The sequence below is a fragment of the Anolis carolinensis genome, chromosome 5 (assembly GCF_035594765.1).
Source record: "Anolis carolinensis isolate JA03-04 chromosome 5, rAnoCar3.1.pri, whole genome shotgun sequence".
Lineage (NCBI taxonomy): Eukaryota > Metazoa > Chordata > Lepidosauria > Squamata > Dactyloidae > Anolis > Anolis carolinensis.
In genome coordinates, this window is record NC_085845.1 from 12,288,948 (window position 1) to 12,304,102 (window position 15,155).

The 15,155-nt window shown below is 37.1% G+C and overlaps 1 protein-coding gene across 1 annotated transcript in view; it reads right to left on the reverse strand.

The window, feature by feature from the left end:
• Window positions 1-5,884: 5,884 nt before the first annotated feature.
• The window catches only part of mob1b (MOB kinase activator 1B), a 31,410-nt gene continuing 22,139 nt past the window's right edge, over window positions 5,885-15,155 (reverse strand). Inside the window, exons 2-6 of the mRNA XM_008112169.3 lie at window positions 12,882-13,048; window positions 8,483-8,576; window positions 8,044-8,177; window positions 7,561-7,724; window positions 5,885-6,320 (exon numbers count right to left, since the gene is read on the reverse strand). Coding sequence (XP_008110376.1) covers window positions 6,243-6,320; window positions 7,561-7,724; window positions 8,044-8,177; window positions 8,483-8,576; window positions 12,882-13,048 — 637 coding nt within the window. The 3' untranslated portion in view covers window positions 5,885-6,242. The remainder of the gene's footprint in view (window positions 6,321-7,560; window positions 7,725-8,043; window positions 8,178-8,482; window positions 8,577-12,881; window positions 13,049-15,155) is intronic.

Consider the following 15,155-nt stretch of genomic DNA (forward strand, 5'->3'; position numbering starts at 1 on the left):
GCAAGCTAGAGCTGACAAACGTGAGCCCGCCCCGTCTCGAGGATTCAAACCAGCAACCTTTAGTTCATAAACCCAAACTTCAGGTCAGCAGTCCAGCTGGCACAAGGGTTTAACTCATTGCGCCACCGCAGCTTCACATCCTGGGAGTTGTCGTTTTGTGACTCCTTGGCAGAAAAGGCTAAAAATCTTGTAAATAAAACTGCAATCACTGTGATTCCATAGCACCTAAAGTAGTGTCAAACTGCATTACTTCAACAATGCAGGTGCAGCCCCAGTTAAATTCTAATTCTGCTCTACTTACCCCTCTTCTTGGTTCGATTCATAGACGTAATTAAATAGGCCTTATTATAAAAAAGTCTATCCTCAACCTTTAGCATCCAAAACTTCCAAAGGGTGGCCTTTTTGTGCTGAAATGGACTGAAAGAGCAGTTCTAAAATTCCATAGTAAAGATCTTGTAATTGATTGTGAAGCCCTCAGTTGGGAGCAGCCAGCTTTGTATGAAAAATAGCATCCTAAAGCTGACATGGGCAAACTTCAGCCCTCCAGGTGTTTTGGACTTCAACGCCCACAATTCCTAACATCCTATTAGCATGAGGAGCAAAGCAAGACCAGCCACCAAATCATAGCTTGCAAGTGTTATCTTTTGGACTGGACATTCAGAATCCCCCTGCCAGCATAGCTATGGCATTGTAGCCCAAAAGAAAAAGAAAAAAAGCATTCAGCTGTAGCCTATTATTAATACTTACATGGCCTCACTCTTTGACTCCACTCATTCCAGAAATGGCCCTTTCCTCCTGTGTGGTGCCTTTAGGATCAGGCATGGGCAAACTTTGGCCCTCCAGGTGTTTTGAACTTCAGTGACAGGAAATAGATATTGATTCCTCTTAATGAATTATATCTACCCGTGATAGCACAGCAGGTTAAGCAGGACAATCTGTCGACCGAAGGGTTGACAGTCCAAGCCGCAAGTCAGGGTGAGTTCCCGACTGTCAGCCTCAGCTTGCTACCAACCTAACAGTTTGAAAGCAAGCAATGCAAGTAGATCAATAGGTACTGCCTTGGCGTGAAGGCAAAAGGGCACCCCATGCAGATATGCAAAACATATCCGAGAATCTATGGATAACAGGTTCCTAGGCATGGGAAAATGAAATAAGAGCACCTCCCCATTACTGAAAGTAGAGCATCGCCTCCAGACTCTGGAGATGAACAAAGAGATGAACCTTTCCCTCTGTCCGTGTATGTCATTGTTTAAAAGGCATTGGATGTTTGCCTCATATGTGGTCTGCAATCCTCTGAGTCCCTCTGGGGAGATAGAGCAGAATATAAATAAACTGTATTATTATACATTATGTAATATTGAGTTTCTCCTCTTGTCGAACATCAGTTCTTTGCTAATATTTCAATGCCATGAGTTTACGAAATGGAACGTGATTAGTTTCATTTTATTGCTATCAGATTTGCTCGCAATACAGAGGGTTCACAAATTCTGGTGAGGTAATTACACAAAGGAATGATATCATGTGGGATGCTCAGATGTGTACAATGTATATAGGCAGAAGATGAATGTCCATCTACTAAGAACCAGTAAGGATGAGAAGGGGAAGAAAGGCAATCAATGGTCAAACATAGCTATTTATTTTTCTTCTTATAAACAGCATTCAGTTCCTTACTGAAAAAGCCTAGAATTTATATACTTTTTTTTCAATCCCATCACTTACAACAATCTGTATACATTATTTACATCTTTCCAATACATGTGTTGCAGAATTTCAGACATTCAATTTTTTTTTCTTAAATCAAAAAGCTGTTTTCATTTAAAAACAAGCAATGATCGATAATGACTACAAATCGAAGTAATATTGGCACAGTCCGCTTTACAGTACAGGTCTCTGTGTTGCATTTTGTATGTTAAGCCTTTTTGTGTCCAGCTGCTTTGAAGCACTTAAAGATGCAGGTGTGATTGTGTTGCATCTTCAATACCTTTCTGTCTTGGATAAAGCAGCTCCAGGGCTTCAGACTTGCAGCGGGTTGAGTTCATGAATGAGAGCAACCCCAGGATGTTGCATAAGTCAAGTACCGGGATCCCTAATTAATTCAAATCAGCAGAATCGAACAGTAAGACTTCCTTGGTCTCTGCAGAATGGGGGAAGCTTGCAGTGCTTGTATTCCCACCGCAGAACAGATATGGAGAACTCATCAAAAAGACCTTGCAAGATGTTCTGCTATTCTTGCATATATAAAGATACATCACCAAGTAGAGCCTGAAGTTGTAAAATCTTGACTACCCAATTCTGCTGAAAGTGGTCCTTCAATTTTTTTAATCTCCTTTTCATCATTCTACATCTCAAGCCAATTAGATCGATTTGTCGGTGGTCTATGTACCAAGGCTGGCTATCACTGAGTTATTATTTTCAAGTCTTCCTCCCTCCACTGCATCTCAAAGGTATCAATTAATATGGCAATATTTAGCAACACGCTATCTGCAGATCAATGCATTGAAATGGAACAAAATGGCCCTTTTAAAGATCTGTGTCCCCAAATGACCTAGTTATAACACGTACAAAAATAATGAATACAGTTTAGTGGCTATAAAAATCAATTTCCCCTAAAAATACAGTAATCTATGAAAAACTATTGAAAGGACAGTGCTCTTGGAGGGAGAAAAAAGCAAATGAAAGCATTTTAAAATTTGAAATGGCAGTTTTAGGAGAAAATTATATTTCAAACAAGGAAATGGTGTGTACAAGATGCCAAGTAATCTTTCACATGAATGTAAATATTTCACGCTAAAGTGGCTAGTGGTTCAAGAAATGTGGTCTGGAAAGCCCAAATAACTCTTTATCTATGAAAAGAAATGTTAAGCAGTCCCACTCCCATCCTAATATTTTAAGTAATATGATAGTGGTGCATTTGAAAAATTGGCAGGTCCCCCTTCATGTTAAATTATAACAAAAGTACAATATAGCACCCAAGAGGGAAATAATATATTTTGGCTAGTTTAGGATATTTGCCAAACCAGAAAAGCAATTTTTTTTAAAAAAACTACAACTTTGTATGGTAATCCAAGGCATGGGTTCAAGGAAACAGCAACCAAGAAGAGTCAATAGCAGCAAATTGGCCTTTTGCCTTTGAAGGGAGATTGAGGTCTAAAATATTAACAGGGTCTCTGTTTTTCTATCTTAAGGTAATTACTAATATTTAATGTTGCATAGTAAGCAGTAAAAGAAAAAAGTTGACATGTACTTATAGAAGGGCCTTTTGTCCTTTCGGAAAGATGTTCCTCCAAAGCCCTGCTCCCAATAACAGCAGAATATGGGACATTTACTCCTCAAACAATTAGCATGGATCCCTGATGTTAATATGTAAAAGAATAACGTACAACATTTGTATAGCATTTTAAATTTTAGTCATAACAATGTGAATTGTTGGAATTAAATCTATCACCGGCCTAAGAAAGAACAACAAAACTGGTTGTAGTGGACTTGCATCTACGTTTTGATCATCACTTTTGCTCAGTTTCAATTAACTGAGGTAGATTACCTCTAGAAGTTATTAATGACATCAACAAGAGAAAGCAATACAGCAAGAACTGAAGCAAGAGCAAAATGGTTTCAGCCTCCTGAAGTTTTAAGGCTCTTCCTTCATAAGAGAAGGAAAAAAGGGTTCATAAGTGGCTAAGATGTGACTAAGAAGTCAGTCCCCAGTGTTCAGCATCCAATGTTTTATATCAAATAGATATCCAGCATTTAAAGAGAATATCACTTTAAAATTAAAATCCAGATCTAGATTGTGATTTTATTTTTAATGATACCACAGTGCTTGGTGTTCAAGATGCTTGGTCAGCTGAAAGATAAAGGAGACTTTCATATTTGCATTTTAATGCACCCTTATGCAATAAACAATCTTCTAAAGACGAACAAATGTGAGCACTCAATACCCCCAATGAAATACTAAAAAAAATTCTTAGTTTAAACACTGTCTTTGTATTTTAAATGTTTCTGTCTTCATATTTAATGCGATCAGTAAAGGCTAACCAACAGCACTCTCAGACAGTGAAATCCAGGCTTTTAGTTTTTGATGAGTAAATGAGCAATGAATGCAAATAAAAATTTGTATTATTTCTTCCCAATAAGTATTTGAAACTTGACATACTCTGTTCACAGCCTTATTCATATTCACCACAGCCTCTCAATGAATGTGATTTCAAGTTTTAAAATTATGCAGTGCAAATATTATGCCCAAGGTATTAAACTATTCAAAATTCTTATGAAGTTCCAGATCCTATAATATTTCAGCAGGAAATGGAGCAAGATCCCACCTTCAGCTAAAAACAATTCTTTTTAAAGAAATACTTAAATTACTATGAGGATGGGGGGTATTTGTAAGGTGTCTGTACTTTCCAACTTTTTTTTTAAAAAATGTAGCATTTCTTAAAAAATCAAGTAGAATCAAAAACAGTACAAGGAAAACCAGTAACAACCAACTGAATTTTCAAGATCAAAACCATGAATTATGTTGGGCTAAATAAAATGTTAATGGCAATTCTTATTGTCTTGTGTTACAAGGAAATCTAGATCACAGCTGAGTCCCAAAAACATATTGTTAACACTGCAATCCTTAAAATACACAAAACATGCAGGTAATCCCATGGACACTAAGCCATAGTATGAGAAGCAATTGTGTACATAAGAATTTTAAAAAGACATGCATGCTTTTTTACATAACATATGCTTTTAATGTCTTGCCATCAATATACTAATGTATAAATGGGACCCCCAATTCAGTTTAGCCCAAGGATGGAGACCACTTACAGATTATAGAAACCAATTTATGCCTTTCAAACTATCTGTCAGAGTTGAGTTGAGGCATTAGAATTGGTTTTAATCCAAGCATCATGGCACTTTAGATTTCAGACTGCACCCTCAGAAAAGTGTCAAGTTTCAGATGCGAAGGGGGAAAAGGTTTCTCCATGCTCTATTATGAATATCCTCAGACACTGGCCTCTTGGTGATGGTCATCTACAAGCCTCATTGCAGGGAAATGGCCCTTTTCCTCATTTGAGAAGACAGAAATGAGCAAAAAGAATAACCAAATTTTATCAAAATTACAATGAAAAAAGACATGAATACATCAACCTCCAAAACATTTTTTTAAATGGATGAATTTAGTTACTCTCTTCGCACAATTTATAATGTGAAGAGACTATTCAGAATCAATATGATGAAGAAAATGAGAAACTTTCTATTCATTTTTTAAAAAATAACTATGAAACCGATCGCCCTACATTAAAAGGACTATCATTCATTTATTTGAAGTTTTTAAAGATTATTTGATAACACCACTCCTTTATTTTTAACCTGATCCCCTGCAAGACTGCTCATTCCTGGGAAGGAAATACTTACTAGCAGATTGAAATCAGAAGTTAATATTTACCAACTAAATGCAAGCAACAAAGAAGAAAGCTGCCAACCTTATGCTATCCTTGGTCCACCAGAGGTCTAAGAACGAACAGATGGGTTTCTGAGCAGGACAATACAAAAATTAAAATGAGCCCCTCTCTCACTCCTCCTCCTATAGCCCACATTCATCTCTAAAGGCATTGCTTTATATTAAAAGCTGGAGATCACTGATAGAAGTTTTATGGCTTATTTTAAAAGTTCTACACATGTTTATTTATTTATTTATTTATTTATTTATTTATAAGAAGTGTTAGTAAGTGTCCTGGGTAGTAACGTGTGGATCTTTTGCTTCCAGCAGTGTTCTTGGTATGTGCTTTGTACCTCAGAAGAGAGTCTGCCAAGGCACTTAGAGAAGGTTTAGTCTTTAAAGACCTTCTGAGAATGGGCTACAACTGGCAATGCAGAACCCATACAACCAGCAGTGTCACATTTCCCAAAAAGCATGTTTTTTTCTTCTTTTTAAACACACAACCTCTTTAAAAAGTACACAATGAAAAGGAACAGAACACTATTTACTGTGTGTGTGTCTCACTAAAAGACAAAGGATTCCTTCTAATAAAAGCACAGAGAATGAATCTATGTTGCCCAAATAAAAACAGAACAAATTTCCTTTTTTTGTCTCTCTAAAAACAAACAAATTAAAAGACTGCAAACCTCCATACACTTAACTTAGGAGTTCGTCTCATGGATCTCAATTAATGTGTAGAGAATCACAGCCCAAATCCCTAAAACACCACATGCCTGTTTAAAGAAACAAGTGATTTTCACAAAGACATTTCTGCTTATCTGTCCTTTGAAGTGAGTTTTTCAATCAGTTCTTGAAGTGGAGCAAGTTCTCTTCTGTCTATAAGGTTAAATTCCTGCAAGAGGTAGAAATAAAACCAAAATCTCAGTTGATTATTTAATTCTGTACCCCAACCAATTGAAAGTAACGTTATCTTATGAGCTTCTATCTAGTTGATAGAGCTAGAGTCAACTTAAGCTGGATCACAACAAAGGGCCATAGATACCTATCTAAACTTACATTTTAATTAACATCCACACTTGAGGGGAAAAAAGGGCACTAAACTTTAACTGTGCAGAAAATTTAACAAAAAATCTTTTCAAGTTGCTGCTTTTTAAAAGGTCAGAATAAAATCTGAACAGGAAGGTCCTCTTTTCACCTTTTCAAGCAGGTGCAGACAGTCACAAATTCAGCCCTTGCGGGTAGGAAAGAGAACCCTCAATTTCTTAATTAAGACTCTGTAATGTTCCTGAGCTTGTGAAACAGTGGTACAGAACCTATATTTAGAAATGCACAATGTTTTTAGTTATAGGTTGATGGCTCTATGAAAGTGAACATCTATAATAGAAATTGCTGCTGCAAGCTGCACAAAATGTGATAGAGGACTTTGTGCCAAGATAGGTATAACTATCATATTTCTTTAATATGAGTATAAGACACCATCAATTGTAAGACGCACCCCAATTTCCGTAACACCGCCATCAAAAATATATAGGATACACCTGCGATTCAGAGGCACCCGATTTTTAGAGATGTTTATATATGAAAAAGTGTGTCTTAGAATTGAAGAAATAAAGTATTCCAGGATTTGTACTCCATTCTGATAATTGTTTTTGCATATTCTTAAACAGGAACTTAAAATGCACTATGGTCATTGTTTTGGCATGAACTATATTCACACAGTAACTCAGAGCATCACATAAGACAGAAAATTGCTCATATCTTGAGCCCATTTCGGGTTTGGTTACCGAAAAGGAAGTCTGCTTTCAACATATGGTTGTGATAAGATGTTGAAATAAGGCTAAAGTTCCATCTGTCCCTTCTCTCCGGAATGCTTTTAACACTATTTAAACATATATTTTATACATAGGACTTTAAAAAACAACAACAACAAATGGCGCCATGACATAGAAAAGGGTACAACCTGCAAGGCATGGTAGCAACTTTAATATCACAACAATAAAGAACTTCTAAAAGATAGGAAAATACGAAGACATTTGTTTTACTGTTTCAAGTGCCAGAAAATACAAGGAGAATTAATGGTTGGTAACAGTTCGGAAGGAGACAAACCCACAGCGTCTTCTGCAATGATTTACCTGAACAAAAAAGATAAAGTGCTTGAAGGATGTGTTCAGATGTGCTTCTTCTTGAAGTTGAATGACTGGATCAAAATGCTGGTGGTAGATGTGCGCATACACTCTGAAGAGACGCTTTAGGATGGTCTTCGCTACTGACATGAAGTTCTTTGGGAAAGGAACACCTAGAAACCAACCCAAAGAAGACTTCATTTTTAATATTCTAGTCTAATAGCTGTTTACAAAAGCCATCATACTCAATTCACATGGATGTATTGGGAACATGTGGTCCAGAGATATAAAATGTACTTTGTGCAATAATTTAAAAGAATACTTGTATAAGACGATACAGAGATGGTCTCTATATGTATGTATTTAGAATTTTCTGTCATTTCCCCTTCAAGCTGAAGCTGTTGTTTCTGTGTTTTTAGAAATAACATAGCTGAACAGTTTGTAACTTAATTCAAACATCTGACAATGTATTACAGCTGATTTTTAAAATACCTATTTTAGATGGAAATAGTGTCTCATCATCCAGCTGGTCCTGAACCCAGGTCATAAGGTAATCAATGTACTTTGGTGCGGAGCACTTGATTGGCTTCTTTATGTTAGTCCCATCTGCCCAATGGTATTCATACCTAGAATGGAATGGAAATGAAAAGAAATAATCTGCAATCTACGTACACTATACAAAGACCTACTTTAGGTATATTCTAGGCCTTAGAAATGCCATAGATGGTGTTACGTCTTGTCAAATCATCAATCATACCTCCTCCCCAGTCATAAACAACCACAGTTCCAAAAGCAGTTAGTTCATAAACATTGCAGGGAAGGGCACAATCTGATTCCTAAACTAAATGTTGAAAATAAAATAAAGGAATGACATTTATTTTCTGTCTCACTTTTTTCATTACTGCAGTTAAGTAATCACAAGAGGCCTTACTTTGGACCTGCAGACATCACTGGGCAGCTCTCCTCTGTGCAGAAATCTGTAATTGTCCCATAAAGCATATTGATCTGGTTGAAGAAATCCACAGCTATTAAAAAAGAAGAAGTGACACATTTAGGATACAGCCATCAAGAGGGAGCCAATGTGGTGCAGTGTTGGGCACTAAACTATGATTCTGAGGGTCAGGGTTCGAACCTCTGCTCAATGGAAACCAATTGGTGATCTTTAAAGAGTTGAACTCTTCCATTTTGGGAAGAAAGCAAACCAAGCCTCCTCTCAACCACTTTTGGTAAGAAAACCCTAAAATATGTTTGTCTTAGGGTTGCCATAAACTAGAAATTACATGAAGGCACACAGTAACAACAACAATTAAGAATTACTGCATATCTTCCAGTTGCAAACGAATAGCAACTGCACACAACTTTTCAGTAAAGCAGGTCTATTGTGGTTGATGTCTTCATTTACAAAGGAAATGCTGGTCAAAAGTTACACCAGATCTTAAGCACACGGCAAGGCACATGCCTCTATAATTTTGATACTAGTGGGATACATGTGTTTCCTTCCCTCAAAACCAAAGTACATGGGGTTCTATCTTTGATTCATTTTATATAAGAGAAAAGGAAAAACGGTAACAATTCATGTGTGTAGGGCTGTTATTCCATTAAAGTACATTTACAGAAGACTAAACAGATCAGCCATAGTAATTTTTAATTGACTGATCAAGAAATGTATTACATTTGCACAACTGTTAATGAACAAGAGAAAACATTTAACTTTGTTTTTCACTGATGGATGAATGTGTTAGTTGCTATCCTAGAATACAAATTCCACATTTAAGATGACTGCTGCCACCAAAAATTATAATGCATGATATTATTTGTATTCATACTTTAATGTTTCTGAAAACATTCTAGATGCTGATAGCAAAGAAAAGTATTATTGCCTAGTGAGCCAGCGACTATCACAAAGAAGTAAATCTGATACTGATACCATCCACACTGGGGGAGGGCAAATATTGAGGAAATAATTTCTCAAAATATCTAAGATGATTATGTTCAATTGTCTGGAATCTTCGTGTTGGCTATTTCAAGAGAAGTTGTATTTAAAAACTGGCCTTGAAAACATGGACAGCTGTGCCATTAAGTCTTGTTTTAGTTTGGCTGCAGACACAATAATAGCACTAATGGATCTGTGACTGTCTGTACTCTCACGGGGTGATATCTAGGAAAAATTATGGCAACTTCAGTGTCACTGCCATTAAACTGCTATTAAGGCCATGTCCTCCATCCAGCAAATACAGATGCACTCCAACTGCAGTTAGAGAAGACTGAAATTAAAGTCTCCGGTGGGCTGGACTATTTATTTATTCCTACCCTGCTACACTCTGACCAAACTGAAATAAATAAGGAACTGAGCACTGTATAAACAACTCATCAGGGAATTCGTATGTTGATTGCTGGTATTCATCACTAACACATAAAAGAACCATGCTACTGTAAAGAAAGATTACCTTTCTCTGGGGAAATGTCTTTTTAATAGGCTATGCACAAATACACTTTTCATGTTTTCTTGCTTGTAAATGTTCAGCAAGTGAATTGGAAAAGGAGATAGGCTCAATGATCCATAGACAAGGAGTATAGGGAATTAAAGATAGGTCGCTCCTATTTAGCTGGCAGTGTTATGTATTAAGCTCACTTTTTTTCTAGTTACCCCTTCAGTAGAGAGAGCAAATGTTTTCTCATTGAACAACAAAACACAAAATAAATCTGAGATAGCCTTACTTACATTAGTCAAATTTCACATACATCTTTATGTAAGACATATACAAGAGAGAGAAAACATGTACTGGTGGTTACATTTGGAGTAAAAGCTTCCACATAAAAGTCTGCCTGAACAGGACACATGGCTTGTCTTCCTGTTAGTTGCTCATATAGGGCTACTCCCTATATGAGTAACTAACATTGTCTCTCTTATCAATGAAGTACCATCTCTTATCATCTAAGGCCATGGTGAGCAGTATATAGCTTATATTTTGCATGTGGTCCAAGGGGCCCCTTCCTGAGTCACAAGTATCCACAACATGTTTCCACTACTGGAGGCTGTGACAGAACCATCTGAAAGTATTTGTACTTTGAAATACTAAATAAAGAACCCTGCATTTATTCCATCTCTGGAAAACTACTGTAGATGAAAATGTATGCTGATGCAAAATCGACTCTTCTCATTCAAGTATTACAGCCTCAAATCTGACAATCCTTTCTAAGCAAAGGGGGCAAAGGGAGGTTACGTCTTCAAGATTAATAAGTCAATATGCAAACCAAAGAAAGAACACAATGAAGGCAGCCAGAGAAAAAAAGGAGTTAGTGAAACTGCAAACACCAAGAAATTGTGAAAGTGTCCAGAAAGAGAAGTAGAGGCAAGTAAGAGCATGAACGATGAATGGGTTTTATAAGCTAGAAGCCCACGTCTCTTGACACAAGGAGGGAATTCACATGATGGAAAACTGATCCAGAAACAGGAAGAATCAGGAACTACTTTGTTTTCTCTGTCTGCAAAAAGTTTGTGCCTTTGCCACTGGGCATGTCATTATCAGACTGAGCCCATTTCATGAGGATTATAGTATTCCACAAACAAAGGGGTGATATCTCTTCCAGTCAAAGCCTGGATGGCTCTGGATGTCATAATCTTTTAGTTTCAATCACCCATGTGTAAAAAAAAGTGCTGTGAGTGGACTGAAAGTACTGAGGGCTTTTAATATCTTTGTGCACTGAAGTGTTGGGGAAGCACGATTTTAATAAAATCGATTGGTCACCTAAATATTTAGTTCGATGACCTCTCAACAGTCTGAAATTAAACGCAATGTATCAGATTCCGTAGGAGGGTATATTTAAGCAGCAGTTTACCCAGCTGGAACAAATGCAGATATTAAAACTCGAACAATTGTTTCAGCTAGCTGAAGGTGGTATAAAGGAGGCATTGCCATGCAAGATGAAAATACTGATCCTGCTGTTAGCACTAGTAAAATGGATTTTGAAAGCAGCGAGACAGAATAAGTGACAGTGTACGCTACTCATTTTGTCACCGCTTTTCAAATATAGCACTAATCTCCAGGCTGAGAGGGGGAACTGCTAATGCCTGGCCAAGATATTCACTGTTGTTTATGTGAAGCCTACGCTTCACAACCCAAGGAGCAGGGAGGAAGGTATAGCATGTAACAGGAAACAGTTTTGAGTCCTCTTCAGGGAAGATAGTGTGGGGTATAAATAAATATAGTCATAATAATAATAATAATAATAATAATAATAACAACAACAACAACAACAACAACTACTACTACTACTACTAAAAATCATAAAATAATTCAGGTCTAGAAACTGAAGAGATTAATTTGGGAAAAGATAATAAAGAAACAGCCTTGAAATTTAACATATGTGAATGAAAAAGCTTTCTATTTATGTGAGACCACGGGAGAGGAAATGTAGATAACGGAATTCCTTCTCTATGCAAACATCCTCTTTCCTTAGAGAGCCTCTTCCTATTAATTTCCCTCTGACTCATCCCTGAACTGTGCTGTCTACCATTGTGTAGAATAATAATGGTATTAGTTCAGCGCTTCCAAGTGTTTAGGGACATTCCCCAGGTCTATAAAGGCATACTCACAATTTGCTGGATACTAAAGAGCCACAACTCCCTACTGACTCCCCCTTTCCATGAAATATTTTTTTTAAACTACATTTTAATTATTTTGGTCAGTACCATTATCTGAAAATTGCAAACTGGAATGAAGGCAATTTAATTTGGAAAATTTTAGCTCTCTTGAGGCTACCTACTGTGTTCCTAATCTAAGGAAAGCTTCAAAACAAGGTATGAGAAGTTCATGGTTCAATCTTTAAGGGATGGCTGAGAAATACGTGGCCTTCCAGATACTTTTAGATCTCATCATCTCTCACCATTGGCTATACTGGATACTAGTAGACCCAGAGTTCCTTATTCCTGCCTTTTGCATTAGATACTATTTTAGGTTTCTTTAGGGTTGTTTCCTTCCAGTTTCATGGCACAGTATGCAAATATCCTGAATATTTACTTCTGAGTTGTTTGCCACTTGCTCCAATAGTATGCCCAAAGCAAGACCACAGTTATGTAACAGCTAGCCCTGACATATTTTCTCATCTTTATAGGAAAAAAGAGTCCTAAAAGATGCTAGAAATAGGCTTGCATATGTGTGTGTGTATGCGCATATGTTATATCATGCCACAAACTACAAGAAATCTCTATATTAATCTTTAGGAGAAATCTGTTCTGCTGAAGATAAAAATGTATTTCCCCCTATCTGGTTATCAGCCCATATTAGTTGCCAAAATATTCAGGAGACAAAAAAAGTCAGGTTACTTACTGTTCACTGCAACCCATTCATTCAGATCTTCACCCTCAGGCAACATAACCGCCATCCTTAGGTTGCCACTTCCAAGCGTGGCTTCTGCATGCTTCAGTAGCTCATACTGGTGGGAGCCTTCAGGAATATTCTTCTTTGGTTTAAAAGTTTTAGAAGAACGGCTACCACTGCAGAGGGAGAAATATTTTTGTTTAAATAAGCTTTTGCACTGGGAGAAGAGAAGAAATCATTCTATAACATGGTTCCTCTTTCTCAGGCTCACATTGTGGTGCCCTTATTGTTTCTTTTTCCCAGATATCCGCTACTAATACGATTGATCAGAACAGGGGGATAAAACAAGAATTACTATACATTTAATTTGTTTCTATATCAAGAGCAGAATGTGTCCCGTTTATAAAACACTCCACTCATACAGTAAAGTAACCTCTCTCCAGAAGCCAGTATATACTCTCTTTGCTGTATATGGGAGATGTTGTCCTTCATAAATTCCCCTTAGTCTAGTGTAAAATGCCCTTGAAACACAAATTTAGAATCTTAACACAGAACGATACAGCATTACTTCAAAATTCTGCATCATCTTTTATTACTGAATGTACAGTAATTCTTAAATAGAAATGAAGATGATGAGAGACTTTTCTCCATGCCGCATTTCCATCTAGATTGCTCATCTAGTGGAAAGATCAATAGAATGGACCCTATCAAACATCTGTTTGAGGTTCATTCTGTGTGAAACTGTGCCTCCTCCTCTATGAATGAGGTTATTTGTGAATATGGTCATAGCCAGAGTGAAAAAAGGAGGCAAAGCCTGTCATACATGAAGAGTCAGGACTGTATGCAAACTGAGAGGGAGGAACAAATGAGATACTTCAGTATCAATGTAACAAACTCTTATAATTTCAAGGAACACACATCTGCCACACACACACATTTTCCCACATCAGGAATGAGAAGCCTCTAGACGGCACAGATTCCCCATTTGGCCTGCAAGCCTTCTCCCCATTGTTAACTCCAACAGGAGATTGGAACAAGAGCGTACCTAAAGGCATTTATGTTTTAAAAACCTTGCAAAGAAGAGATACTTTGAAGGAGATATTTATAGAGTTGAGTTTAACTGAAAGCTGCTGACCTAGGCCTTACCTACAGGCATCCGTACACTGAAAAGAGACCAATTTAGTTTGAATGATGTAATTTCATCATGCGACTTTAAACCAGACCATCACATGCCTTCAAGCTAGTGTTATACAAGCTTATACCAGAAGTTCATGAACATTTTGGTCCTCCCTTCTAAACATTATCTTGTGATTCTCACCAAGTCGAATAACAACCATCCAGTCCATGGCAGATCATGCAAAAAACTTCAGATCACTGTTCATATACAGTTTCCAGAAAAGATCTGTGAGGAGTAATCCTGCACTGGCATAAGAGGAGGAATAGAGAAGGATCTTACTGAGCTTCCTCCCCTCAAAACTCCATGTACTCTAAAAAAGTAATCTGAGCAATCCTTTACATACTTTGGGACAATGAGTGTCCCCACAAATCCAATATGAACCAGTGAGGGATTTGTGTTAGATTATTGTGATCCTGGATGGTCTGAAGGAAAATATTGCTTGCTTCCTGAACATATAACCTCCTGAACTTGAAAACCTCCCAAGATATAGCCGTATGCTACCCCAAAAGAGATTTTGTATGGGCTCATTAAATAGCCTACTTCTTCCATTTTGGATGATATCACTGTGGCTTTCACAGCCAGAAAGACAGAATCAATCTGTTAAGAGGAAGGCTAATGCTAAGCATAAAATCCTATTTAGATTGAAATCTGTCAACTTTATGATTCTCAATGGGTTATTTAAGGAGAAATACAATTAACCTTCTTCATATAAAATGACAACTGAATTAACACACACGCAACCAGGTCTGGGAAAGAGGAAGGAGACAATCATGTCACAGTAGACTCACCTGAGGCATGGAATGTCTGGTTGCAAAGTCATTAGTCAAATTGCATGTTTCCCAAATGCAAATAGCATATTTGCATGATGAGATTTACAAAATAGCTTTGTAAAAGGAACTATTTTACTTCATGTTTATGCCTTCATTAATATTTACAGAGTACATTACATAAAGAAATAAAACTTAATACACAATGCAAATACAAGGAAGAAAAATAAATAAAAATGTGTTTATGCAGAGGAGAGGTAAGCAAAATGGGGACTAGAGGCTTCATGTGCCCCCAGAATTATTCTTGTGGCTCTTAGGGAGTAAACGTGCCATGTCTTG